Source organism: Papio anubis, chromosome 14, assembly GCF_008728515.1.
Source record: "Papio anubis isolate 15944 chromosome 14, Panubis1.0, whole genome shotgun sequence".
NCBI lineage: Eukaryota > Metazoa > Chordata > Mammalia > Primates > Cercopithecidae > Papio > Papio anubis.
Genome location: NC_044989.1, coordinates 1093319 through 1120354, shown reverse-complemented (window position 1 = coordinate 1120354; position 27036 = coordinate 1093319). Strand labels below are relative to the sequence as shown.

At 42.4% G+C, this 27036-nt stretch overlaps 1 protein-coding gene across 1 annotated transcript in view; it reads right to left on the bottom strand.

Moving 5' to 3' along the window:
• The window catches only part of SNTG2 (syntrophin gamma 2), a 368413-nt gene that overhangs the window by 181544 nt on the left and 159833 nt on the right, over positions 1–27036 (bottom strand). Inside the window, exons 5-6 of the mRNA XM_009183595.4 lie at positions 18412–18455; positions 18272–18313 (exon numbers count right to left, since the gene is read on the bottom strand). Coding sequence (XP_009181859.2) covers positions 18272–18313; positions 18412–18455 — 86 coding nt within the window. The remainder of the gene's footprint in view (positions 1–18271; positions 18314–18411; positions 18456–27036) is intronic.

The window sequence follows — 27036 nt, the reverse complement described above, 5'->3', positions numbered from 1 at the left end:
CAGGCCCTCTCTTCCCCATGTGGGAAACAAGGAGTTGGACCAACCAGGAAATCACTAAGGTCATTCCATATTTCGCAATTGTCCAACACTTTCATTTTGAATGGCACCGCCTCACAATGTTTCTGCTCTCACTCATCTGACCCTCCTGCAGGGCCCCCTGTAATTGCACCACCTCCTGGGATTGGTTTTCCAGCAGCGAGCAGTGCTCTATCTAGAGGAAGCCAACAAGGAGCCAGAAAAATGCAACCACCAGCTCATTCATTCCAGCACCCTTTTTTCTAGACGAGGTTACTACTTCGGTCCTTACAATGCAAAAACAGACGAATTCTTCAAGTAATTGGTTCTCTTCTTTTAAAATCACATTCAGACCTCTATTGCTTCAATTGCCTCTGAAAATTTCACATACTTAAAATTAATGGTTATTAGCAGCAATGTTTTCAGAATAATATTTGTGAAGATAATTACTTTCACATGGAACAATCATGTCTGGGCAATACCGCATTTCATGCCATGCAATTGCAGTTAATCATTATTTTTGTGTTAGCCTCACTCTGTTGACCATCAAAGATTTCCTTCCCTGTGTGGAACAATTTACATCATTATCTGCAGGTTTTCTTGGTGACTCTTAACCCTCATACTTGGGTATTCGTCAGGGTTCTCTAGAGAGACAGAACTAATAGGACAGATGTACATAGTAAGGGGAGTATATTAAGGAGTATTAACTCACACCATCACAAGGACCCACAATAGGCTGTCCGCACGCCGAGGAGCAAGGAAGCCAGTCTGAGTTTCAAAGCTGAAGAACCTGAAGTCTGATGTTTGAGGGCAGGAAGCATCTAGTGTGGGAGAAAGACGTAAGCTGGGAGGCTGGGCCAATCTAGCCTTTTCACATTTTTCTGCCTGCTTTATATTCTGGCCGTGCTGGCTGCTGACGAAATGGTGCTCACCCAGATTAAGGGTGGGTCTGCCTTTCCCAGCCCACTGACTCAAATGTTCATCTCCTTTGGCAACACTCACACAGATACAATGAGGATCAACAATTTGCATCCTTCAATCCAATCAGGTTGACACTCAGTATTAACCATCACGAGCCCACCCCTTGTCAACCTGAATCCATATACATCTCCTGAGATAAAAAATAATCCTCCAATATAGGCAATAATGAGATTATAATTACACCTAACATAATACAACTATCCTTGGTACGACTGGAAATGCATCAATCCCCAAACCAAATGCTGTTACATAAAGTTAACAATACTTAAATGCTGGTACGAAGTCAATAAACCCTATGTCACATGATAAAGGAGAAAGGAAATACAGTGAAGATATTTTCTTAGTACAAGTGCATACATGCACAAACATGTTTTTAACAAAAGGAGGAGGAAATACTCATGACAATTACAGTCCTCATTTCTGCAGCTGGTCCCGTGGTGGTAGCTGGTGTTGATGACCAACTTCTTCTCCTGCCCATTCTGTATTCCCTTTGCCTTCAGCAAGCACCTCAGCAGGTCGTGTTTTTCTTTTTCCTGGTGGAGTGACCAAAGCCTTCATTGCTGAAGGGTCTGGCCCATTTGTAGTCCTGCCTGGATTGGGCTGTTGCAGTTTCCCATTGACCTGAATCACAGGGCGTGGTAATACTAAGAGATGCCCTAATGGAGCTCCTGTAATCCTTGCATACTCTTCCTTACCTCCGTTGTGGAGCAGTAGACTGATTTCATCTTAGTCTGGGTCAATCATCCCAGCCAACACTGTAATTCCCTTCTTAGCCTGTTGACTTAAAGGTAGGAGGAGCCCAAAGTGTCCAGGTGGCAATCTTAACTTCCATTTTAATGGAATTGTCCTTGTGTCTCCTGGTGGCAGCATTCCTCCCCCTGGAACTAAGACATCTAGGCCAGCAGAACATAAAGTCGTGGGAACAGAAAGCAAAACTTTTGCTAGTGGATCACTAGGGGTGATGGTGAGTGGTGCCACTTCCACTTCCACCCCTTGATTCCTCGACCCGTGAATCCTGGCTATGGGAGAAACAGGACCATATATTGGACACTGATTCAGAGCATACACAGCCTTCTGGAGAACTTGGCCAGCCCCAGCCCTGCACAGTATTGTCATCCAGTTGGTGCTGTAATTGTGACTTCAAAAGGCCATTCCACCATTCTATCAATCAGCTGATTCAGGATGATGGGGAACATGGTAAGACCAGTGAATTCCATGAGCATGATCCCACTGCTGTACTTTGTCAGCCATTAAGTGAGTGCCTTGGTCAGAGGCAATGCTGTGTGGAATACCTGACAGTGGATAAGGGATTTCAAAAGTCCATAGGTGGTAGTCTTGGCAGAAGCATTGCATGCAGGATAGGCAAACCCATATCTGAAGTAAGTATCCATTCCAGTGAGGACAAACCTCTGCCCTTTCCATGATGGAAGAGGTACAATATAATCAACCTGCCACCAGGGAGCTGGCTGATCACCCCCAGGAATGGTGCCATATCGAGGGCTCAGTGTTGGTCTCTGCTGCGGGCAAACTGGGCACTCGGCAGTGGCTGTAGCCAGGTCAGCCTTGGTGAATGGAAGTCCATGTTGCTGAGCCCATGTGTAACCTCCATCCCTGCCACCATGGCCACTTTGTTCATGGGCTCATGGGTCATGACAGGGGTAGCTGGGGAAAGAGGCTGAGTGGTGTCCACAGAATACGTCATCCTATCCACTTGATTATTAAAATCCTCCTCTGCTGAGGTTACCTGTTGGTGAGCACTCACACGAGATGCAAATATCTTCACAGTTTTTATCACTCAGAGAGGTCCATCCACATCCCTCTTCCCCAACTTTCTTTGTCAACAATTTCCCAATCATGCTTCTTCCAAGTCCTTGACCATCCAGCCAAACCATTGACTACAGCCCATGAGCCAGTATATAAACGGGCATCTGGCCATTTCTCCTTCCAGGCAAAGTGCACAACCAGGTGCCCTGCTCGAAGTTCCACCCACTGGGAAGATTTCCCTTCACTGCTGTCCTTCAGGGATGTCCTAGAAAGGGGCTCTAGTGCTGCAGCTGTCCACTTTTGGGTGGTGCCTGCATATCGTGCAGAACCATCTGTGAACCAGGCCCTCGTCTCTCTTCCTCTGTCAGCTGCTCATAGGGAACCCCCCATGAGGCCATCAGTGCGGGCTGGGGAGAGAAGGCAGGTGGCAGGAGTGGAGACCATGGGCATTTGAGCCACTTCCTCATGTAACTTACTTGTGCCTTCAGGACCTGCTTAAGCCCAATCACGTATATACAACTTCCGTTTGATGATGGAATGCTGCTGTACATGACCCACTTTATGGCAAGATGGGTCACAAAGCACCCAGTTAATGACAGTTCAGATTGCATGGTGACTTGATGACCCAGAGTCAAATGTTCAGTTTCCACCAAAGCCCAGTAACAGGCCAAGAGCTGTCTCTCAAATGGAGAGTAGTTATCTGCAAAAGATGGCATGGACTTGCTCCAAAATCCTAGAAGTCTCTGCTGTGATTCACCTATGGGGGTCGGCCAGAGGCTCCAAACAGCATCCCGATCTGCTACTGAGACCCCAAGCACCATTGGATCTGCTGGGTCATATGGCCCTAGTGGCAAAGCAGCTAGCACAGCAGCCTGGACCTGTTGCAGAGCCTTCTCCTCTTCTGGACCCCACTCAAAACTGGCAGCCTTTTGGGTCACTCCATAAATGGGCCAGAGTAGCACACTCAATTGAGGAATGTGTTGCCTCCAAAATCCAAATAGGCACACTAGGCATTGTGCCTCTTTCTTGGTTATAGGAGGTGCCAAATGCAGCAACTTATCCTTCACCTTAGAAAGAGTATTTTGACAGACCCCACACCACTGGACCCCAGTAAATTTTACTGCGGTAGAAAGTTTCTGATTTTTAGCTGGAATTATCTTCTGGCAGGTGAATATCTCACCAATAAGTCCAGTGTTTGCTACTTCTTGCTCACTGGATACATAATGTCATCAATGTAATGGACAAATGTGCTATCTTGTGGAAGTGATCAAGGTCTCTCTGAATAAGATTCTGACACAAAGCCGGGGAGTTGATACACCCCTGAGGTAGGACAGTAAAGGTATATTGCTTGCCTTGCCAGCTGAAGGAAAATTGCTTCTGGTGGGCCTCATGGACAGGAATGGAGAGAAAGACATTTGCCAAGTCAATGGCTGCACACCAGGTCCCAGGAAATGAGTTAATTTGCTCAAGCAATGAAACCACATCTGGTGCAGCAGCTACAGTTGGAGTCACCACTCTGTTAAGCTTACGATAATCTACTGTCCTTCTCCAAGATCCATCTGTCTTCTGCCAGGCCAAATAGGAGAGTTGAATGGAGATGAGGTGGGGATCACCCCCTGCATCTTTCAAGTCCTTGATAGTGGCACCAATCTCCACAATCCCTCCAGAGATGCAATATTGTTTTTGATTTACTATTTTTCTAAGTAGAGGCAGCTCTAATGGCTCTAATGGCTTCCACTTGGCCTTTCCCACCATAACATCCCTCACCCTGCCAGTCAGGGAGCCAATGTGGGGTTTCCGCCAGCTGCTAAGGACGTTTTTGCCAATTATGGATTCTGGCTCTGAGGGAATGACCGCAGGATGAGTCCAGGGACCCACTGGACCCACTGTCAGTCAGATCTGAGCTATAACTCCATTAATTACCTGACCTCCATAAGCCCCTACTTTAACTGGAGGACCAAATGACATTGTGGGTCCCCTGGAATCAACGTCAGCTCAGAGCCAGTGTCCAGTGGTTCCCAAAATGTCTGATCATTTCCCTTTCCCCAGTGCACAGTTACTCTGGTAAAAGGCCGGAGGTCTCCTTGGGGAAGGGTGGGAGAAAGATTCACTGCATAAATTGTCAGTAGTGTGATGGGTCCTTCCTCAAGGGGACGGAGCCTCCCTTCTTTCAAGGGGTCCTGGGTCTGTAAACTGGCTCAGGTCTGGAAATTGATTGAGGGGCCATGATTCTCTGTTGTTATAATTGAAATTAGTCCTTTGTCCATTCGACCTGGAAGTTTTCTGCTCACATAAATTAAATAGAAATGTAGTAGACTTCCTATCAATTTCACTTCTGGGAAAACCGTGATTAGCCAAGGCCAGAGCTCTCAGACTATTCTGATTACTCCTTTGCCTCTACTGTCCATTACGATAGCTATGCCCACCTTGCCTTTGACGCGTTGAGTGCCGCTACTTGGCTCCTGCCACCTCAGGATCCAATTGTTTCTATTGTATTTAAAGTTTGTAGTTGAGTGACTGCAGCTCCCACTGTTAGATGTGGCATACAGAGAAGAGCAGTTACAGGGCTCTTCAAAGATGCAGGTGCTGCCCTCACAAATCTATTTTGTAAGGGTATAAATTCTGGACCCTCCCAGCTGGGATGAGTTGGTCTAAAGTGTCTAAGCCACTTCACCATCCCAATCTCCCTAAGCCTTTGCATCCCTTCCTCTATATTAAACCAAGGGAGATCAGGCATTTCCAGCTTATTCACGGTGGGCCATCTTTTAATCCATGTTTCAGCTAACAAAGCAAATAAACTATTACAACCTTTTTTAACATCCTGAGCTACAACATTAAATGCAGAATCCCTACTTGGTGGGTCCAAATCAATAAAACATCCTCATCCCACTCTATGTTCCTTCCACCATCGTCCCACATCCTTAATATCCATTATGAATAGGCCTGTTCTCCATATTTCTACTTATATAAATTAGAAAAGCAGTCCTTTACGAGTGTAGCACACCTCCCCATGGCTCGCACCCTGAACCTCACCTTTAGGGGCCTGCCAGGACTTTAGTCTAGTGATAGGTCTAGAAGCAAACCGGGGTGTTGGGGGTGGCTTCTGAGGAGAATCAACATTATCTTGCCTGGCAACTGCCTCGGGGGAGGCCATCACTGTTGCCTCAGGCAGCACAGGGTTTATCTCCTTCGGCAAAAGTGGAAAGGCTGATGGCAGCGTGGGTCAGGGAGTGGGGATGTTGCCACTATTGGGGATGGGGAAGCTGTTTCTTCTGGCAAGAAAGGCTCATCAGAGTTTATAAGCTCAGTGTCCTCAGCTTCATCAGGGTCCTCCCACATGTCCCCATTCCAAGTTACAGGGCCCCCTTCTTTTCCAATCAGTGCTCTCACTTTTAACACGAGACACCTGGAGAGGCTGTGCATGCACCTTTCATTGCAGGTCAGCCACTCACACGATAAGACCTTGTGTCTAATTTTCCAAAATTTCAGCTCTTTTTCTACAGGAGATAAGACTGTCACTCAGGGCACAAAGCTGGGGAGTTGATATCTTAGCAGATTTGAGGCTCAGTATCTGCTTCTGAAGAGGGGAGTTAGAATCCCTGAATTCATCATTTGCTTTTATCACTTTGTCCAGTGAACTTAGGAGCAAGACCAGCTTCATTATGTTCCTTGGTTCTCCACATATGGTCAAAGGTATTATGTATAGAGTCACTAAACTCCTTACCTCTCACGAGCAGTGAATCAGGAGTGTCAAATGCATTTATTTTGCATAAATCTCTAAACAGTTCAAGCCAAGGACTATGAGTGTTCTCCAAACTATTAGAAGTATAGTTCTTACCATTTTGGGCTCTAATCATTTTAAGCATCCAACTCCAGAAACCCTAACACCAGTGAAAAAACGCCAACCTCAATATTCTGTTTCTCTAGAATCACTCCCAGTACCAAAATCTGTATTAGTCAGGGTTCTCTAGAGGGAGAGAACTAATAGGATACATATACCCTATTTAATACTCCTTAATAAACTCCTTTTCATATATATGTATATAAAGGGTGTGTGTGTATCTATGTGTGTGTTTGTGTGTTTTCTCTTGCAAAGGCCTTTTTGATAAGGACTCATCTTAGGGGGAATCAAGAACTTATTGAAAAGAACAGAATTCAAGGAAATAAATAAATTTCTAAGAAACAAAAAGAAAGCACCTTCTTTTCTGTTCAGCATCTCTGCCAGCAAAGCTGAGGAGGCAGAAGCAAAGTATGGGGAGGTCCAGGGTCCTCACAGCTGGGTCTGTGGTTTGCTGGGGGGTGTGGGCAGATCTGGGGTCCTCACAGCTAAGTTTGGGGTTTGATTCCATTGTATGATAACTTCACAGCCTGCTGTGAGTCATTTACTATTCCTGAGACTTGATTTTCTGATTTTTGAGAAAAGGCTGATGAAAAATAAAGCCTCCATCAGAGGAAGGCAGAGCCACACAGGATGATCCACTGAAAGGTCCTCTTTAGGATAAAAACACATTAGAGGTGTTTGCAAAATGTCTGGGAGCCAAACTGAGCATTAACACACAGATAATGAAAACCCTAGTCCAGAAAGGCCGGTGGCACAGACAGGAACTCACAGGCTCAGCCCCAGGGCTGACTCTGGACCTCCTGACATCTCCTTGTCCCTTTACCAACATATTTTCATTTCCTCCCCTTCTCAGATGACTTAGGTCTGGGGGTTACCAACCACAGAGCCTGCCAGTTCCTTCCAGAGCACAGATGCAAACACACACAAACACACCCATGGACACAAAGTGATACATACACAAGCATACATAAACATGCCATACACTCATGAGTACACACGTGTTCACATAAACACATACATCTGACAACCATTTAATTAAATATCTTAAGTCACCACATTCTCCATTTTTCCCTAATGGCTTACTCAATTGTCCTTTTTTTTTTTTTTTAACAACAAAAAAAAGGACTTTATATGTTTACAGCAGTTTTAGGTTCACCACAAAATTCTGAGCAGAAGGTACAGAGATTTCCCACAAACCTTTCCCACACACACACATAGCCCCATCCACTACCAGTATCTCCACCAGAGGGAACATTTCTTACAATCCGTGAACTACATTGACACATTATTGTCACCCAAAGTCTGTAGCTGACATTAGGGTTCGCTCTTGATGTTGTACATTCTATGGATTTGGACAAATTTTTAATGAGACATGTTCACCATTGAATTATCATACAGAATAGTTTCACTGCTCTAGAAATTCTTTCTATTCTGCCCAGTCATGTCTCCCTCCTCCCAATCCCTGGCAACCACTAACCTCTTTCTTGTCTCCATAGTTTTTTTTTTTTTTTTTTTTTTTAGGATGTCATCTATGTGTAATAATACATCATGTATGCTTTTTGGCTTCTTTCACTTGGGAATAATGTTCATTTAAGGTACCTCTAAGCCTTTGCATAGCTTCATAGCTCATTTCTTTTTACTGCAGATCATATGCCTTTGTCTGGGTGAATCACAATTTACTTATCCATTGACCTACTGAAGGACATCTTGGTTGCTTCTAAGTTTTGGAAACTGTGAATAAAGCTGCTATAATCATCTGCATGCATGTTTTTGTGTGAAATTAAGTTTTCAACTCATTTAGGTAAATATAAAAGAGCATAATTGCTGGATCATATGGTAAAAGTATATTTAACTTTCTCAGAAACTGCCAAACTGTCTTCCAAAGTGGCCAAACCATTTTGCACTCTCACCAGCAATGAGTGAGAGTTCCTGTTGCTCCACATCCTCACCTACAACAGTTGTCCTACTGTTGTGATAATTTACATTCCCTGATGACAGATGATGTGAAGCATCTTTTCCTATACTTCACATCTGCCTATCTTCTTAGGTGAGGTATCTGTTAAGGTCTTTGTACAATTTTTATAATTGGTTTGTTTCTTTTCTTATTGTTGAGTTTTAATAGTTCTTTCTATAACTTGGATAACAGTATTTTATCAGACATATATTTTGCAAATATTTTATCCCAGTCTGTGGCTTGTCTTTTCATTCGCCTGGCAGTATCTTTTGCAGAGAAAAACATATTTAATTTAATTTTTTTTTTTTTTTGAGACGGAGTCTCGCTCTGTCGCCCAGGCTGGAGTGCAGTGGCTGGATCTCAGCTCACTGCAAGCTCCGCCTCCCGGGTTCAGGCCATTCTCCTGCCTCAGCCTCCCAAGTAACTGGGACAATAGGCGCCCGCCACCTCGCCCGGCTAGTTTTTTGTAATTTTTAGTAGAGACGGGGTTTCACCGTGTTCGCCAGGATGGTCTCGATCTCCCAACCTCGTGATCCGCCCGCCTCGGCCTCCCAAAGTGCTGGGATTACAGGCGTGAGCCACCGCGCCCGGCCCATGTCTAATTTTAATGAAGTCCATCTTATCAATTCTTTCTTTCATGGACTGCGGCTTTGGTGTTTTATCTACAAAGTCATTGCCCAACCCAAGGTCATACAGATTTTCCTCTGTTATCTTCCAGGAGTTTTATTGTTTTGCATTTTACATTTAAATCTATGATTCACTTTGAGTTATTTTTATGGAGGGTGTAAGGTCTATGTCTAGATTCATTTTTGTACATGCAGATGTCTATTTGTTGAAGACTGCCTTTTCCCCATTATAATGTTTTTGCACTTCCATGAAGGAGAAGTTGACTATATTTATGTGGTTCTATTTCTGGGCTATTACATTCCATTAATCGATTTGTCTATTCTTACAGCAATACCACACTGTCTGGATTAAATTAGCTTTATAGTAAGTCTTAAAATCAGGAAGTGTCAAGCCTCCAACTTTGTTCTACTTCAATACTGCATTGGCTATTCTAGCCTTTCCATCTCCATATAAACTTTAGAATCAATTTGTCAATATCCACAAAACTGTTTGCTAGAATTTTGGTTGATATTGTATTGAATCTACAGATCAAGTTGGAGAGAACTAAAATCTTAACAATATTGAGTCTCCCTATTCATGAACATAGACTATCTTCTTCATTTATTTTTTTCTATGATTTCTTTCATCTGAGTTTTGCAGTTCACCTCATTTAGACATTATACACATTTTGTTATATTTACATCTAAGTATTTTATTTCTTTTAGTGCTAATGTAAATGGTATTGTGCTTTTTAAATTTCAAAGCCCACTTTTACTTTTTCATTTCTGGTACATAGGAAGGCAATTAAATTGTGTATAATAAATAACCTTGCATTCCACAGCCAAGAGTTTTCAGTATGATGTTGAAAAGAACTGATGAGAAGGGACATCCTTATATTGTTCCTGATCTTGGTGGGAAATCATCTAGTTTCTCACCGTTATCTATGTTGTTAGCTGTGGGATTTTTTGTAGCTAATCTTTATCAAGTTAAGGAGGTCCTTCTCTACTGTTAGCTTACTGAGAGTTTATATCACAAAATGAATGTTGGGTTTTGTGGAATGCTTTTCCTGCATCCATTTTTATGATCATTACGGTTTTCTTCTTTAGTTTGTTAATGTGATGAATTACATTAATTTCCAAATGCTGAACTAGCCTTGCATAGCTGCAAAAAACTCCACTTGGTTGTGGTGTGTAATTCTTTTTATACATTGTTGAATTCCATTTGCTAATATTTTGTTGAGGATTTTTTGCATCTACGTTCATGAGAGATACTGGTCTATAATTTTCTTTTCTCATAATGTCTTCATCTGGTTTTGGTATCGCGATAAATCTGGCCTCATAGAATGCACTAGGAAGTATTCCTTCTGTTTCTGTTCTCTGAAAGTGATTGTAGACAATTGGTATAATTTCTGCTGTACTGTTTGGTAGAACTCACCAGGGAACCTGTCTGGCCTGGCATTTTCTGTTTGAAAAAGTTATTAACTATTGATTTAATTCATTTAATAGACGTAGGCCAATCTAGACTGTCTGTATTTTATTGCGTAAGTTTTGGCAGATTGTGCTTTTTAAGGAATTGGTGCATTTCATCTAGGTTATCAAATTCGTCAGCACAGAGGTGTACGCAATCTCGATAGAATCTATAGTAATATCCTCTCTTTGATTTCTAATAATATTAACTTGTGTTCTCTTTCTGCGTATGTAGCCTGGCTATTGGCTTATAAGTTTGTTTATATTTTCAAAGAAATAGTTTTTATTTTCTTTCTTGATTTCCTGTCTTCAGTCCCTGATTTCTTCTGTAATTTTCATCATTTATTGTCCTCTACTTACATTGGGTTTAAATTACTTCTCTTTTTCTAGTTTCCTAAGGTGAAAGCTTAGATGATTAATTTTTGACATTTCTTCTAATATATGCTTTCAATTCTATATATTTCTCTCTAAGCACTGCTTTTACTGCATGCCACAAATTTTGATAAGTTGTATGATTATTTTGTTTTAGTTGAAAATATTTTTAAGATTTCTATTGAGATTCATTCTTTGACCAGTGTGTTATTTAGAAGTGTACTGTTTACTCTCCAAACATTTTGTGACTTCCCAGCAATCTGTTATTGAACCCTAGTTTAATTCCATTGTGGTTTAAGAGAGGACACTGTACAATATCTGATACGGATTGGCTGTGTCCCCACCCAAATCTCATCTTGGATTATAGCTCCCATAATTCCCATGTGTTATGGGAGGGATCTAGTGGGAGGTAATTGAATCACGGGGGCAGTTTTTTCCATACTGTTCTAGTGGTAGTGAATAAGTCTCACGAGATCTGATAGTTTTATAAGGGGAAACCCCTTTTTCTTGTTTCTCATTCTTTTTTGTCTGCCACCAAGTAAGATGTGCCTTTCACCTTCCACCATGATTCTAAGGCCTCCCCAGCCACATAGAACTGTGAGTCTATTAAGCCTCTTTTTCTTTATAAATTACCTAGTCTCAGGTCTGTCTTCATCAGCAGCGTGAGAACAAACTAATACAATATCTGTTCTTTTAAATTTGTAAAAGTGTGTTTTTATGGCCCAGCATGTGGTCTGTCTTGGTGAATTCTTCATGTGATCTTCAGAAGAATGCTATTCTGCTGTTGTTGGGTGAAGTAGTCTGTAGATGTCCATTACATGCAGTGGATTGATGATGCTGCTGAAATTTGCTATGTCCTTTCTTATTTCTGCCAGGCGGGTCTATCCATTTCTGACCAGTTGCACTCTTATGGCTGGTTGGGTTGTCTGTTGTCAACTCAGCAACCCTCCATTTCCCTTCTCAAAGCAGAAAGAGAAACCAGGTTCCATGTTTCTCCAGATCCTTTCCCATATGTCTCAGGCTGAGAGTTTGCTGAAAGAAACTCATTAAAGATCTGGGAGGGTAAAGAGGAGATGCCAACCGTTTTTGAAGTCAGATAAGCACACCCTTGGGCAGATGCATCCGTGGGGCTACCCATTGTGTCCTGAAAGCCACAGCTTCAACACTGTCGACTGTGGGAGATGTGCAAACGTTCCAGAGTTTTTATGAGAATCGCAATTTTTATTTTTCTTAAGAACTGACAATTTTATGGTTTTTGAATATATTATTTTCTTTTTTGTGGGGGGAGGTGTTTGTTGTTTGAGACAGAGTCTCGCTCTGTCGCCCAGGCTGGAGTGCAGTGGCACGATCTCTGCTCACTGCAGCCTCTGCCTTCTGGTTTCAAACGATTCTCCTGCCTCAGATTCCCAAGTAGCTGGGATTACAGGCACCCGCCACCATGCCCAGCTACTTATTATTATTATTATTATTATTATTATTATTATTATTATCTTTTTTTTAGTAGAGACAGTGTTTCACCATGTTAACCAGGCTGGCCTCGAACTCCTGACCTTAAGTAATCCAAAGTTGCTGGGATTACAGGAGTGAGCCACTGACACCGGCCGAATATCACATTTTCGACGGCAGATTCTCTGCCCTTTGCATTCCAGCAATCCCAACTTGGTGAGAACCCGTTTCTCCCTATCTTCAAACTGTTACAGCTGGAATTCCTGGAGCTGCTCCTATTTTCCTGACCAAATCCTAGTGGGTAGAGTTCAGGTGTTGGGTTGTTGGGTAAGGGCAGGGGCTGCTTAAAGCTGCAGTGGAGAACATGGAGAAAGACAATGACAAGGCTCAGTGACTCATATTTCCATTTTAAGCCATGAGTGCAGTGCTACAGAGCTTTGGGATTCCCCTGAAATTATTCCTTATTTCTCGTAACTACAGAATTAAGACTTCTGAAAACTCAGGCCAATTTGCAGGAGGCTGACTAATTCTATGTATCAGGCAGTGAGTCTCTCTACAGTTAGGGCATTGATGGGTAAAGAGTGGGAATGAGAACAGATCTCAGCATGTCTGCGTCCCTTTTGCACGTTCATATCCTACTGACTTTCCTTCACCTTCCTCCCCTACTGGCAGTCACTTTTGCCCAAAGATCCTCAAATTATGTTTTCTGAGGCAACAATCTGGCAGGACAATGCTGATTTTCCTCAATACGCAGCTGGTCACTCCCCATATTTCTAGTCTCATAGCTAGCCCCAAATCTTATTCTGAAGCCTAATTTCAGAAGAGCTAGCCCATGATGCAATGGTCATGACAATGGCAGAAATGAACTTTTGATTGTGCGTGGAAATATGTGTTTAAGGCTGTAGAATCCTCTGTTGGATTAGACCAACTGTATTGATATGGGTGCAATGACTAGAGACTCTGGATTGAATTTGTCTAATTACTTGAGAGAGACTCTATTGGTCTCTTTGGTTAGTTGACTCACAGTGGCCATACTAAGTGAGGTTGAGCTGCCATCGCTTCCTTGGTGTGCGGTCCCAGAAGAAATTCAAAGGTTTATGGAAGTAGGGCGCCTACTCCCACACCTGCTCCCTTGCTGCATCTACATTCACTTCTTTGCCAAAAGACTGAAAAACTCCTAAGTGAGGAAGGCACCAGCACCCCAGAAACTCTGCTGAGGCACTTTCCTGCTGAGCAGGCATGGTACTGGGCTATGCCACCATTGAAGGCGGCTCCTGGAATCCAAAGAGGTGGTGGACGCTGGACGGGATGGCAGAGCCCAGCAGCAGCACTGGACCTTCAGACCAGGTGGGTTGGTTCCTTTCATGGGCAGCAGGGCTGACGGTGTGACCTGCAGATCTATCTAGCTGTGGCTAACTGATCACGGAGTTCTTAGGACTGACATAGAGGGGGAATACATTGCAGTTGTAATTGATTTGCGTAGGTGAAAAATCTCCAAGTGGATAGAGACTGGACTTACCACAGTAAAGAGACCTGAGCTCTCAATCCATTTCAGGGAGTCAGTTCCCAGAACCTGCAGCCCTGAATGAAGGGAAGTCCAAGTCCGTTTGAGGAAAGACTGCCAAGCCGTTGTACTGCAGATCTCCCTTTTAGCCTCCGTAAAGCACTTGCAGAGACTGGCAGCTATGAGTGGTGGACAAAGGGCTCCCGGACCCTGACTCTGGGCTGATGCCAAGTCGTTGGAGTCCCAGTGCCCGCCACGGCCCCTGTCACAATGTGGGGATAATGTGGGTCAGGGGACAGCTGCCTTTGTCTTGGACTCATCCCACACTTGCCTCAGGGCCCCAAACACACCTTGGGGCTCTTTATCTCCCCTCTGAGTACAGAGCTGAACAGATACGTGTCCTACTGGTGGAACCCCCATGTTGGTGTCTGGACCCCTGCATTCAGGCCCATTATGGTTGGGTGACTGGACATCCTAGAATGGCTTTTCCTTTGGAAAATGGACAACCAAAAGCCACGCTGTAGAAAAGACTTGAAAGATGTGGAGGAGGAAATTTTTATTACATTTCTTTCGATTGCCTCTTGGCTCAGGCAGAAAGCAAATAAATTATTAGCAATGGGAGTGCTCTACTGTAAATATCAACAGATGGAACTCCAGTTCCAGCTCTTGTCCCAGATGTGCCCTGTATCCCAGAGCAAATCAAAAACATCCCTGATGCCTGGCAAACAGCTACGAAACTGGCCAGTGGTTCTTTCTCCTGCAGTTTCTAGCTGTCAGCACACATCGCCAGAAGTAGCCTGCCTCCAAATGGCAATAGTATACCTTTGTGTTCCGGCACCGAGGCCAGAACATACTCATTCTTGAGGAAAAAGGCCTTGCTTACACAGGATGGAACGTCCTGTTTCAGTATTAAGCATAACACATGTTGGTAAATGGACAACCTGGCGTAACAGGAAAGAAAGCTTCAGCTCTGTGTTAGGAACCCCTTATTCCGCTAACATGGAATGAAGTCCCATGGTCTGCTGAGTAAACGGTCAGAGCCAATTTCTGCGAATGGGACTTCCCGCCCTGAGCTGCTGTTCAAAGTAGAAGATCTGGAAGGTTCCTTTCTACTCAAAGTGTCCACACCATTTTTCCCAATGTAAGATGTCAACTTTATTTCTAACAGTTAAGTTCAAAATCACCTCCAGGCAGGATCTGCCATGAGTTCTTAATCATAGTAAAAGCTACTATAGATGACTGAAACATGTAAAAGGACTAATTTAAATTTAAAAAGGAAGCTCTGTGAAAGGTGTTAGTGACTTTTTTCCCAATTAGGGCAATTTTTATCAATGGTTTTCATAGCACTTAAGAACTTAAGACTGTAACTTAGACTAGAAGTAATTTTCTATTACAACATCTTACTTTCACCTTTGAGACGTCTTTTTAAAATTTCCCACTGAACTGCAGAAAAATGACATTCTGTAAAGCTTCTTGTTCTGAGATGCCCTGGGGTGATTAAAGGTAGAACACACCAGCCTTGCTGTGGCCCTGCCAGGCTGTTGTTCTGTGCCCTGCCTGTGGGGGCGCTGGAGAGCAGCCCACCTCCCCGAGCTCCTCACTCTGGATCAGTGGTGGCGTCACAGACCAGGCAGAGGGACAGAGGCACCTGCAGCTCCTGCTGCCCGCCCCCCAGACATCCCAATCTGTGTCTGTGCAGGGATGTCACACTGAGTGACAGCCGTCGCCGATCTCCCTTTTCTCCTGAGAGAGACATGTCTCAGAATTTGCCCAGTGAACATACGGGCAGCTTACTCTGCTGTAGCCGCTACAGTATTACATGCCAATGTGGATGAAAATGCACCGATGTATTAAAAAGGGGAAACTATATGTTACTGTATATGCATTTCTGCGTATTAAGATGTTTTAACAACCTAGAGTAGTAAAATTTTCCAAAGCAGTAGAGTGAATAAGATTCACTTTGTGGAGGTAAATCTAATTTTTAGATTAAAAAGGATTCTTTGCATTGAGTAGAACGGACATTTTTCTTTTTTTACCATTAACCGAAGCCAGAATTTACTCTGAAAAATGAGGAAGTGAAACCATATGATTTATAAGTCTTCTAGAATTTTAACATTTTAATGAACTTCATGCATCTGAAAAATTGAGATTATACGTCTCATTAGCATTTCTCTAATAATTTATTTTGCATCACATAAGAATGTAGACATATGATATGATCAGTTTGGTTCAACAAGTATATTTGTATAAGTCCAATATTGTAATAGCTCCATTTATAAGATTTACATATAATTTACTAGATTTTTTTTTGAGATGAAGTCTCATTCTATTGCCCAGACCGCAGTGTAGGGGCCATAATAGCCCATCGCAGCCTCAAACTCCTTGGTTCAAGTGGTCCTCCCACCTCAGCCTCCTGAGTAGCTGGGACTACAGGTATGCACTACCACGCCTGACTAGATTTTGTTTTTATTTTTTGTAGAGACAGGTCTTGCTATGTTGCCCAGGCTGGACATGAACCTCTGGCCTCAAGTGATCCTCCTGTCTAGGCCTCCTAAAGTACTTGGATTATAGTTGTGAGCAATTAGTGCAAACATTTGTTGTGGCCGAGCGTGGTGGCTCACACCTGTAATCCCAGCACTTTGAGAGGTCAGGGTGGGCAGATCACCTGAGGTCAGGAGTTCAAGACCAGCCTGGCCAACATGGCGAAACCCTATCTCTACTTTAAAAAAAAAAAATACAAAAATTAACCAGGCATGGTGGTGAGCATCTATAATCCCAGCTCCTCGGGAGGCTGAGGCAGGGAGAATTGCTTGAACCCAGGAGGTGGAGGTCACAGTGAGCTGAGACCTCACCACTGCACTCCAGACTGGGCAACAGAGTGAGACTCTGTCTCAAAAATAAAACAACAACAACAACAACAAAACTGTTGCTCATAAGAATTTTACTCTTTCTGGGCTAGAAGTCACGAAGGCATGTCTTGCCTCTCTTTCAACTGGGATGTGTTTTCCAATAAGCAAAAGGGTAACAGCACTTCATCTACTCGAGACTTTCAGGTCTTGGAGGCCAAGAAATATGCTGATCCTTGTTGCTGTGACTCTTTCCTCCGCCCAGCGCATATTAGAGGTCGATAACTACACATCTTGAAGAAGACACAGATGAATTCGGAGTGAGCGTGTAGGAAGCGATTCCCCGTTTAGTTACAGACGGCTACATGTGCCTGCCTTGGGTTCACGGAAATTTACTGCTATGCAGATGGGGTGACTTTTGGGTACTAGGGCTGTTGGCCCTTCCTTGGAACTAAAAGTTGGCTAATTGAAAAGATAAACACTGAAGAAGAAATGAGCACATGCCTGTTACTCTTCATGGGACAAGTTAAATTACCAGCCTGCTTGCCTTTTGCTGCAACTCACAGAATTAACCTCTCGTGAGGGCTCTGCTGGCTGCCTGGGGCCCCAGACGTGTGTCCTGGACTCAGCTCCACTGCCTCTCTCCTTGACCCTGTGTTCCCCAGCTCACTTATCGGCACAGGGATGCTCTGCCAGGCATCTCACCCGCTTTGCCCTCCACCTCATCTCTCAGCTGTAATACCGTCTCCACCTCTGCCCCCACCCTGCAGGCACCGGACTGACCATGTGTCCCTACCGCATGCTTCCTGGCATCAGCCCCATGGTGAGGCTGCACTTGGCTTCTCTCTTCCCAACAGCCAGAATGAGAACCTCGGGGACAGACGTCTGTTTCATCCGCCTTTTAAGCTGACGTGACACTGGAGAAAGCTCATCTCCACAGAAGGCATCCTGCACTGAATGCACCCTGACTGCCACCATCTTATGTGATCCTCAGAGGTCTCACCTGACATCCTCCACGGCACACATTCTAATGCACGCGTGCTGCTGCCAGCCAACGGGGAGTAAAGGTGTGAAGGCCCTGCAGGTCCAGTGCCGGGCGGTACGGGGAGACCCTGCAAAGCCCTGACACCTCCTGTGCTCAGCACGATGACGACCCTTCAGGAATCCCGGGTGAGTCACCTGCTCCCTGAGTTCCAGTGCCCTTGTGATCAACATGGGCTTCATCAAATGTATTTTACAGCGTTTGTGAGGATCCCTGACGGGAACGCTTGTGAAGTGACCCGGTCAGCACACAACGGTCAACAGTGGGCACTTTGTTAAGGTCCTTTCGTAACACAAGTTACTAAACCTTTTAAGCTTCCTTTCCAATTCTAAGACTGCATCTATGGATAGACTCAGTTAAATACAAATTACAGAGACAAATAATTCAAATACAATAATAATAAACAGAACAAATATAAAATGTAATTCACTTACCACTTCTTCATGAGTTGCATTTTCTACATTTATGCCATTAACCTGAACAGATGACAAAGTAAGAATGTTGAGAATAATAATTAATACAAGTTAAAAATAAAAATGCAATCAAGTTAAGGATTAACATGTACAATACTGACCTGGAGAACAGCATCGCCTACGAACAACATCCCTGTCTGGTCCGCTGCAGGGTGGCAAAAGTGGCAACAGTGTTAAGAGAAATCTCAGCGACATTATGCTTTGTTATGACAGTCATTTAAGCACAGTGCTTGCAGCAGCTGGAGTGGCCGTGTGTGTGTGTGTCCTTGTCCACGTGAGTAGATGTGTGTTTGTGTGTGCAGGTGCAGATGGGTGTGCATGCGTGGGTGTGGGTGGCATGCATGGGTATTTGCGAGTCTGAGTCTGTGAATCTGTTATGTGTGTGCCTGTGTGTACACATGGATGTGTGTGTGCATGTGTCCACGGGGGTGTGGGAAAGGTCAACACATAGCAACAGGCGGCTGCTTCATACGGAAAGCTAGATTGATTTACGTGCATTAAGAGAGTTGCTTTCCAGTCACAGAAGACTTGTTTAATGTGGAAAACAAATGTCACTTCCTCCTAATAAAGGGTCTCATTACAGGACATGGAAAGTCTGATGCACATTTTTCATTAAATGTGCAACAAACAAGGAATTCCCAAAGTCACTTAGCATTTTCCCTCATTCCCACAAACAACGTACACAGACGGCTCTAATCAAAATGACTGTACCTAGAATATTAAGACAACAAATTGAAAAACTTTGTATGAGAAAGTTTGGCTACAATCCATCCAGCATGTTTTCACTTAACCTTTCCATCGTCAGAGAGAGCCCCATTAAATAAGACCAAACAAATCTGTACAAAAGCTAAGGCTTTTTTCCCCAATTTTTGCCTTCATATAGGTTTGTTTCCATTTTAAGTCTTTGTTTAAATAGTGGAAAACAAGTAATAACCTGTTCTTTGAAAGTGGGAACGCTCTTGACAAACTATATACAGATTAAATATCAATTCTAAATATTACTTCTGTGTTTAGCAAATATCAAATCGTGTGGAAACTATAGTTTTCAGATCACTGTACGTAATGGTACCGATTCTGTACAGCAATGGTACTGATGCTAAGTGATCCAAATAAAGTTCTCATTTGCACTGAAACTGTCCAAGGCAAAGCTGCCGTGGACCATGTAGTGGTGGCAGCTCTTCTCCCCTGCGCTGTCTCCCTGTGTTCAAACTGCCCCCTCTCTGTCTCTCACTGTCTCTGTGTCTCTCTGTCTCTGTCTCTCCGCTCTGCGCATGCTGCTCTTCCCCTCTCTAGCCACACCAGGGTGGGCTGCATCCCAAAAACATTTATTGATTATCTGGAAGAATGGACTCTGGGCTGGGGCCTCAGAAGCATTACAACCCTAAAATTTAAGGGAATCAAAGATTAACAGAAAAAAGTACACACAGAATATGTGGATTCCATGTGAAATTACACATGTGGTAGTGATTATATAGATCATATAATATGGATGCTATAAAAGTGCAGAAAATTGCATATGACAAAAAACAAGGTCCAAATCAATTAATCATCACAATTCTCAATGTTTAGTTTAAGAAGCACCAACTTTATTAAACACCTGCCTGGCGCATCAGAAACCTAGCTTCAGCTTGTCTAACAGGATAGAGATAAGGTTGTTCTTATCAGAGTATTTTACCCCATGGTCTGAATGGACCTACAGAAAATAAAAATCTCTGTGCATTTAGATGCATTGATTTTTACAAAACAAACTTTAGCTACTTATGGAAAGTGTCGTCATCGAACAAGTCCAGTGCAGGAGATGATGTTTTTGTTTTTTTGTTTTGTTTTGTTTCGTTTTGAGATGGAGTCTCGCTCTTGTCGCCCAGTCTGGAGTGCAATGGCGCAATCCTGGCTCACTGCAACCTCTGCCTCCTGGGTTCGAGTGATTCTTTTGCCTCAGCCTCCCGAGTAGCTGGGATTACAGATGTGCACCACCACACCCTGCTAATTTTTTTTGTATTTTTAGTAGAGACAGGGTTTTGCCATGTTGGCCAGGCTGGTCTTGAATTCCTAACCTCAGGTGATCTGCCCACCTCGGCCTCCCAGAGTGCTGGGATTACAGGTGTGAGCCACCGCGTCCGGCCGAGGTAATGTGTTTTTAAAATGATATGCATGGTAATCCCTCACAGTAAATGACTTAATCTCTTTGTTTGATGAAGGTCAGTGAAGACGCATCTGACTCTTCTAACCTAAAGCAGAAAGCAGCATTTTGTTTTGTCAACAAGCCACATGTGCGTCTGAGATCCCACAGAACAGCAGACAAAAATGACTGTCCAGATCCAGGCACCAAAATGCATAACCAAATTCCCTGAAAATAGTGGTATCTAGAGTTTTCAGAATGGAACTGCCATTTCCTGTCTGGAACGAATGCAGTGAGGTCTATTTTGCTCTAGAATTGGTCAGAAGCCACCTCTAGACGGCAGAAAAACTCACATGGGACAGTGCTGAGCCCGTGGGTCAGCAGCCTGCCTGGACTCGGGCTTTTCTGCAGGACCTGGGGTTTAATGAGATGACGATGAATTGCAGCCCAGCGTCTGTCTGCGTGCCAGGCCTCCTCACCCAGCGCGCCCACGGGGAGCATAGCTTACTTGGAGGGAAGTCCGCCTCATTAAAACATTTCACAGACCCCGAAGAGGGTCCTGGACACCTGAGTCAATACGTCTTCCGTTTTGATTTGAGCTCTGAAGCCACCCAGGGACCTCCATCTGGGAGAAGCAGGGATCCCAGAGCTCGCTGCTTCTTACTTGCCTCTGACTGGGAGAGCTCCAGGCTCTGCAGGTCCCGCAAGTTTGGAGGCCTGTGGGCACTGAGGCAGTGGAGACAGTGAGGCCCTAAGAAGCTGGCACATAATTTTTGTGTGTGCAAACATACAATGTTATAAATTCTCAAGTAATGAAATTAAAATGCCAGCAGCAGTCTAGGTAAATAGCAAACATTGGCATACACTTTCTGCAGTTTTTGCAGAAAATTAAAGGATCAAATTAAAATCCTTAAAGAAGATACGGAAATCCTTCCTTAACTAAAACTCAGGAGTTTAAACAGCAGGAAAACAATAATTTTAATGTGGTGAGACATGCTTGTTGGTTTATTCTTCATTTTCTTGCCTCCACTTTCTCCCTCCTCTTGCTGTGGGTAACAATTAGGTTCCCTCAGTTCTGGAGCCAACACTCGGGTTAAGCATATGACGGCCAAAGGGAAGTCCAGCCTTTCCTCATGCCCCACCAGAGTCCTTCAGGTAGAAAAACACTGTGTGAAATCGCTGTTTCTTTGTTCATTGGTTTCCTAGATTTTGCTTCCTCTTTCCTCTGTTTGTGGCAATAACCTGGGTCATTAAAACTACTGATAACTGAATTTATAGTAAACCATAATTTCATCATTTCCAGAATGCTCAAGGTTCTTAAATATACTGACTTGAAATGGCTTTAAGCTAATTTAGTTCAAGCGTTATCAAAACTTTCACGGAATTTTAAGTCATCATTGTGCGGGTCCTAAATGTAGCTTAAGAAACAAAGACAGCAGAGAAAGAGCACATCATGGAGCTCCATGTAGTTATTAACAGCTAAAGTTTACAAACAACATTACAAAAGTGTGAACCCTGTGAAATGTTGGCTTAAAACCAACCTTCTTAAGCAATTTTGGTTCAGTGAAAGGGAGGAGGAAGGAGAGTCATTCCCAGTTATTAAATGAAAGGTAATTACAAATACTTTCCAGCTAAATCTGTGAAATGTTTTTCACCTGACGGACACGTTTAGCCTTAAAAAAATTTAAAAAGTGGTAAAATGGGTGATAAAATAAAATCATGAAAGTTTGATTTTAATTCAAAAATTCAACGCCCCTAAATAAAATGAATTTGGTCAGATTAGGCAAGGTTTGTTGATTTTAGCTGAAAAGTGATTCTAGTTAATCCCTATGGTAATACAGCCATTGCCTCATTATACAACGTGGAAATATAGCATAATGCATTTTAATCCATATAAATATTCAAACTCCTACAAAATGTTATAATGAGCTGATATTTTGTTTCATTATATTTGCTTTTTCAAGATAAAGTAATTATAGGGTTATCTGAGGTCATGTAAAGGTAATGTAATCCAGGTTTGGAACACAACTGTGTTATCATGAACATAATTGTGTTTTCTTGAAAATTAATTAGAATTTGTAAAGTTAAGACATTTGTTAAATATTTATTCACATATGCATGTGGATAGTGTTATATAATGATAATATTTGTTACCAAGTCTTAATATTGAGTTAGATTTTATTATTATTTGAATTAATAATGACTAAAATTACTGAGCATTTCTTACAGGTCAGACAACCTTCATAGTCCTTATGGACTTATTTAAACCACATCACAACCCCATGTGTAAGGCATAATCATCACCCCACAGGTGAAAATTCTGGACCTCAGGGTCAAAACTCAGACCACGTGCCACGTCAACACCTGTGCATGTCTGACTAGACACTGAGCAGAGAATGTAAGGCAACGAAGACATATGGTATGATTTTAATTACTGTGAAGTTCAAAACCAAGCAAAACTAAACAATGTGATGTTTGGGGACACATATGTGGCTGAACTGTAGAGAAAAGCAAAAGCATGGTTCTCACTGAACTCAAGAGAGAAGGGGCAGGCACGGGGCATGGGGCTCTGGGCGGTATTTAGCTCTGAAACTGGAGGGAAGGTGAGTGGGCGTTTGCTCTAGTGTGGTTTAGAGGATGGTATCAGGTACACTCAGCCAACACACGTCTCAGCTTCTTCCACAGCTTACACTCAGCCTCCACAGTGGAGGATGGCTAACCCGCCTAACAGTGCAGACCCGCAGCCGACCCCACAACTCTGCTCAGTCACTCCCTCAGTCCCCACTCACTGCCTCACTGCCTCCGGAACAGGCAACCTAGAAACAGAATCGAGGTTTGCTTACCACCACGATGACACATGATCAAAAGATAACGGGACAAAACTTAAGGGAAAATTGCCTACGTCAAGAGAGAATTTTTTCTTTTCAGGTAGTTTGCATGGTGTCGAAACAACAGCAGCTGGGTGATCTGAAATCATGCCTTCCACAAACTCAATTCCAGGCATCCGTGGCTCTGACTGTATTCGTGTACTTGGTGTTACAGACTAAATGCATGCTGTCAAACCTATCAACTTGTGTATGTATGTATGTTGTGTATATTTATCTATATATATACACACACACACATATACAGGTTATATATATAGAGAGAGATTATCTGATTAAATAAGCTCTAATTTTATTTTATTTTTAAAACAAAAGGTTTCTGAAACTTTAAGTTTACAGTTCAACTTATTGTTTTGTAAAACAATGTAGCAGAGACTATATTAAAATCTATACGAGAATGTGTATTTGATAGTTTAGAGAAAAGCTGTTAGCCTAGGACATGGGTGAAAGTAAATGTAAACATTTTCCCATTAGGTGAAGAGCTCAAAAGAAAAAGGATCTGCCCGTGGGTTAAACGGGCCCCTCATAAAGGTGTGAACTAGAAGAACAGGAGAGTTTCTGCATTTTCTCTGGAACTTTAAACTGAGGGAAATGAATAGTGTGTCCCATGTTTGTGTTCATTTTCAAAAAGAGCTCACTTTAACGATCTGTGGACTCCAACGATATCACTAAAATACATAATCTGAGAGATGGAAGTCAAATGGATTCGCCAAAACAACTCGAAGCTTGCGCACCGCAGGCCAGGGTGTAGCTGAATCCATCCCGAGTGTGACTCTGGAACTTAAATGGCCTTTTTACATCCTGATAAGCAAGAGCAGCACCCCAGCACCTAAACGCTTCTACCAAGAGCAGCGCCCCAGCACCTAAACGTTTCTACCAAGAAAGAAATGCCAGCCGAACATAGACACCAAGAACTGCCAGTCAAAACACATCTTCTGATTAAAACTAATGTCAGCAAATTAACTCAGGAATAAATCAGACAGCGCTTATATAATCTCAACAGACCAGAATGTCTTACAATTGGAAACCTGCATCAACCCCACAGAGAGCTGACTGCATCTCACTAGCAAAGCACATTACAGTCTGGCCCGAGGCTGTGTCTTGTCTGGGGCTCCTGTTGACTGTATAAATCCTATAATCATTGTTTGAATTTACATTGTGTTACCTGATAAAACAAAGGTCATTAAATTTGTTTTTATTATCATTTAGTCAAAACTATAGAAAAACTACTATAGTATTGATGACAGGCTGCAGGATTTAGCTATCTGCGGCGAATGAAACTCTAAATTGGCGGTGCCAATGTGAACGCCTAACTTTTCAATAGACTTTCTTCACCTCTGCAGAGTACCCAGTGATGACCGACTCACGAAGGGCTATGAAAAATGCTTCTCTACACAGAGATTTTAATCTCCAACACTGTACTGCAGCAAATGAATCAAGCTTCTTGTCAAGAAACACATGCTTTATGACTTGGGCACAAGACTTTCTCAGGTTACTCCAAAAATATGGGCCTGGAACATTCTTTTAAATTGTTTCCAGGAGTTTTTGGGGAGGGGCAACAAATGTTGAAAGGATGGACAAGCCATCTAGATGGAGTTTTCACCAGCCTGTGATGATGTATCAAAAAGAAAACTTTAATTGTCATTTCTTAAAATAATTTCAGCAGTGTTACAGTTCTTTTTGAATTTTTCTAGCTGGAAAAATTGTAATGCAAAAAAAGATTTTATTATGTAAAATATTATTAATCTGAAAGGAAAAATGAAAATTTATCTTCTTTATCATATATAAGAGTTAGTTTTATTCAACTGAGAAAACCATATTGCTATTTTTAAACTCTGAGTTTATTCTCAGAGTTTGCTAGAAAAAATTATGCAAAAAATTATGTTGTCACTTCACCAAATGGCTCCAAAGAATGTCATCCATGAATTTGGGATGTCCATGTCCGTGATAAGTGACAGCCTATTTACTCAGGGGAAGCAGTCAAGGAAGCCGGAGACTCACAGACTCAGAGTACTTTCATTGCTCATATTCTGTAAAATAGGCAAGAAAAATAAGACAGGCACATATGGCTTTTAAGTTTTTTGGCCAAGAATTTAAGATGAATGAGTTCTTTTGCCTGTAACTCTTATTATCAGGAACTCTACAATCAATAAGAAGTAGACTTGCTCCCTACAAATGTTAAGTGGATGTATGGCCTGCAAGAATTTTTATTACAACCTTGTGAACACCACCTTCAAATATTTTATATATTAAATTACATGAAGATAACATGTTATAAAACATTAAAGAGGTATTTAAAGGCATTCTCTTGATGATAATGAGAGGTCACATTAACTTGGCAATGATGTATTATTGACTGCAGAGTCTACTGCACAGCTCATCAGAAATTCTCCAAGCCCTACTCAACACCAGGACAACCAGAAGTGGTTGAGGTTTCCAGTTTCACCTCAAAAGAATTAAAGGTGAAATGCCATAAGTTATATGCATGTTATAATTGCTAAATTTAAAACATGGAACATTAAGGACTACTTAGAATGACAAATATTACATACAAAGTTAAATTAAGGCAGTCACAAACTTGACCTTCATATTTGGCTTTACGGTTTGGCTCTACGGTTTGTCTCAGATGAGAGATGACCATGATGAAATTATTAATTTCCAACGCCAAATTTATCCAAAATTGTATATTTGTGTCTATTTACCAGAAGAGACACATTTCCGTGGAAAGGAATTCTCAAATCATGATGTAGACCTTTATACAAAAGAAACAAGGTACCATAATGGACACTGAGTTCAAAAGCACGTTTGCAGGACATGCAGATACAAACTTCATCTTGTCGTTTATCATAAAGACTTCTGGTAAAGGCCAATGACTTTCGAAATCAGCGTAAAGAAGGATGCTCTGCAGAGGAGCTAAGTAGTGAGAACCACGCAGAGTTTTCTTGGGAAATCATTCATTAGAAGATTTAGAAAAATGAATGAACGAATAGCAAATCCTTTAGCTTATCTCAAGAATCAACTGTCTCATCTCACTTTTGGTACTTTCTGAAAATGCCCTGCATAAAAGGTATATGTCATTTATTCAAGGTCGATTCCCTGCTGTATAACATTTGCTCTGAAGATGGAAAGGCTAGACACTTCTCCTAGGTGTATGGATCTCCCCTTCAGCACTGGAAGTAGATGAGTAATCGTTTCCTAAAATCATAAACCAAATCGTTTTCCAACAGTTTCCAAGTCGAAAATGCAGATTTCATTTTTTAAAAAAGTCAACTGGAATATCAGAAAGTCACATTAAGTGGCTGTGAAAAGACAAACTGAGCATTTCCTGTGCACTCTCATCCTGACTGATGGCTATCAGCCTTGGACAAGAAGATTTCCAATGTCTATTAGTCCAGGGCAGAACCTGTGCACAAGTAAAACCCCAAGCAGAAGTCCTAGTTTCTAACACAGTTTTCACCCTCCACCATATCATGGCAATATATAAACAATATTGAAGGTTGGCACAGGAAACTCAGATTAAACTGTGAGGGTCTGAGAGAAGCAGGGAGACCAGAGCTTGTATTCATTTATCAAACACTATTTCTGTACTGTACATTTTGTGTTGATGGAGGCATCACTTAAATGAAAGAGAAAAAATGAAATAGTTATGAATAAATGTGTAAAGCAGATATTCATTATGTTACAAAGCCTGTTGAAAGACGAAAACTTCCATAATACAAAAA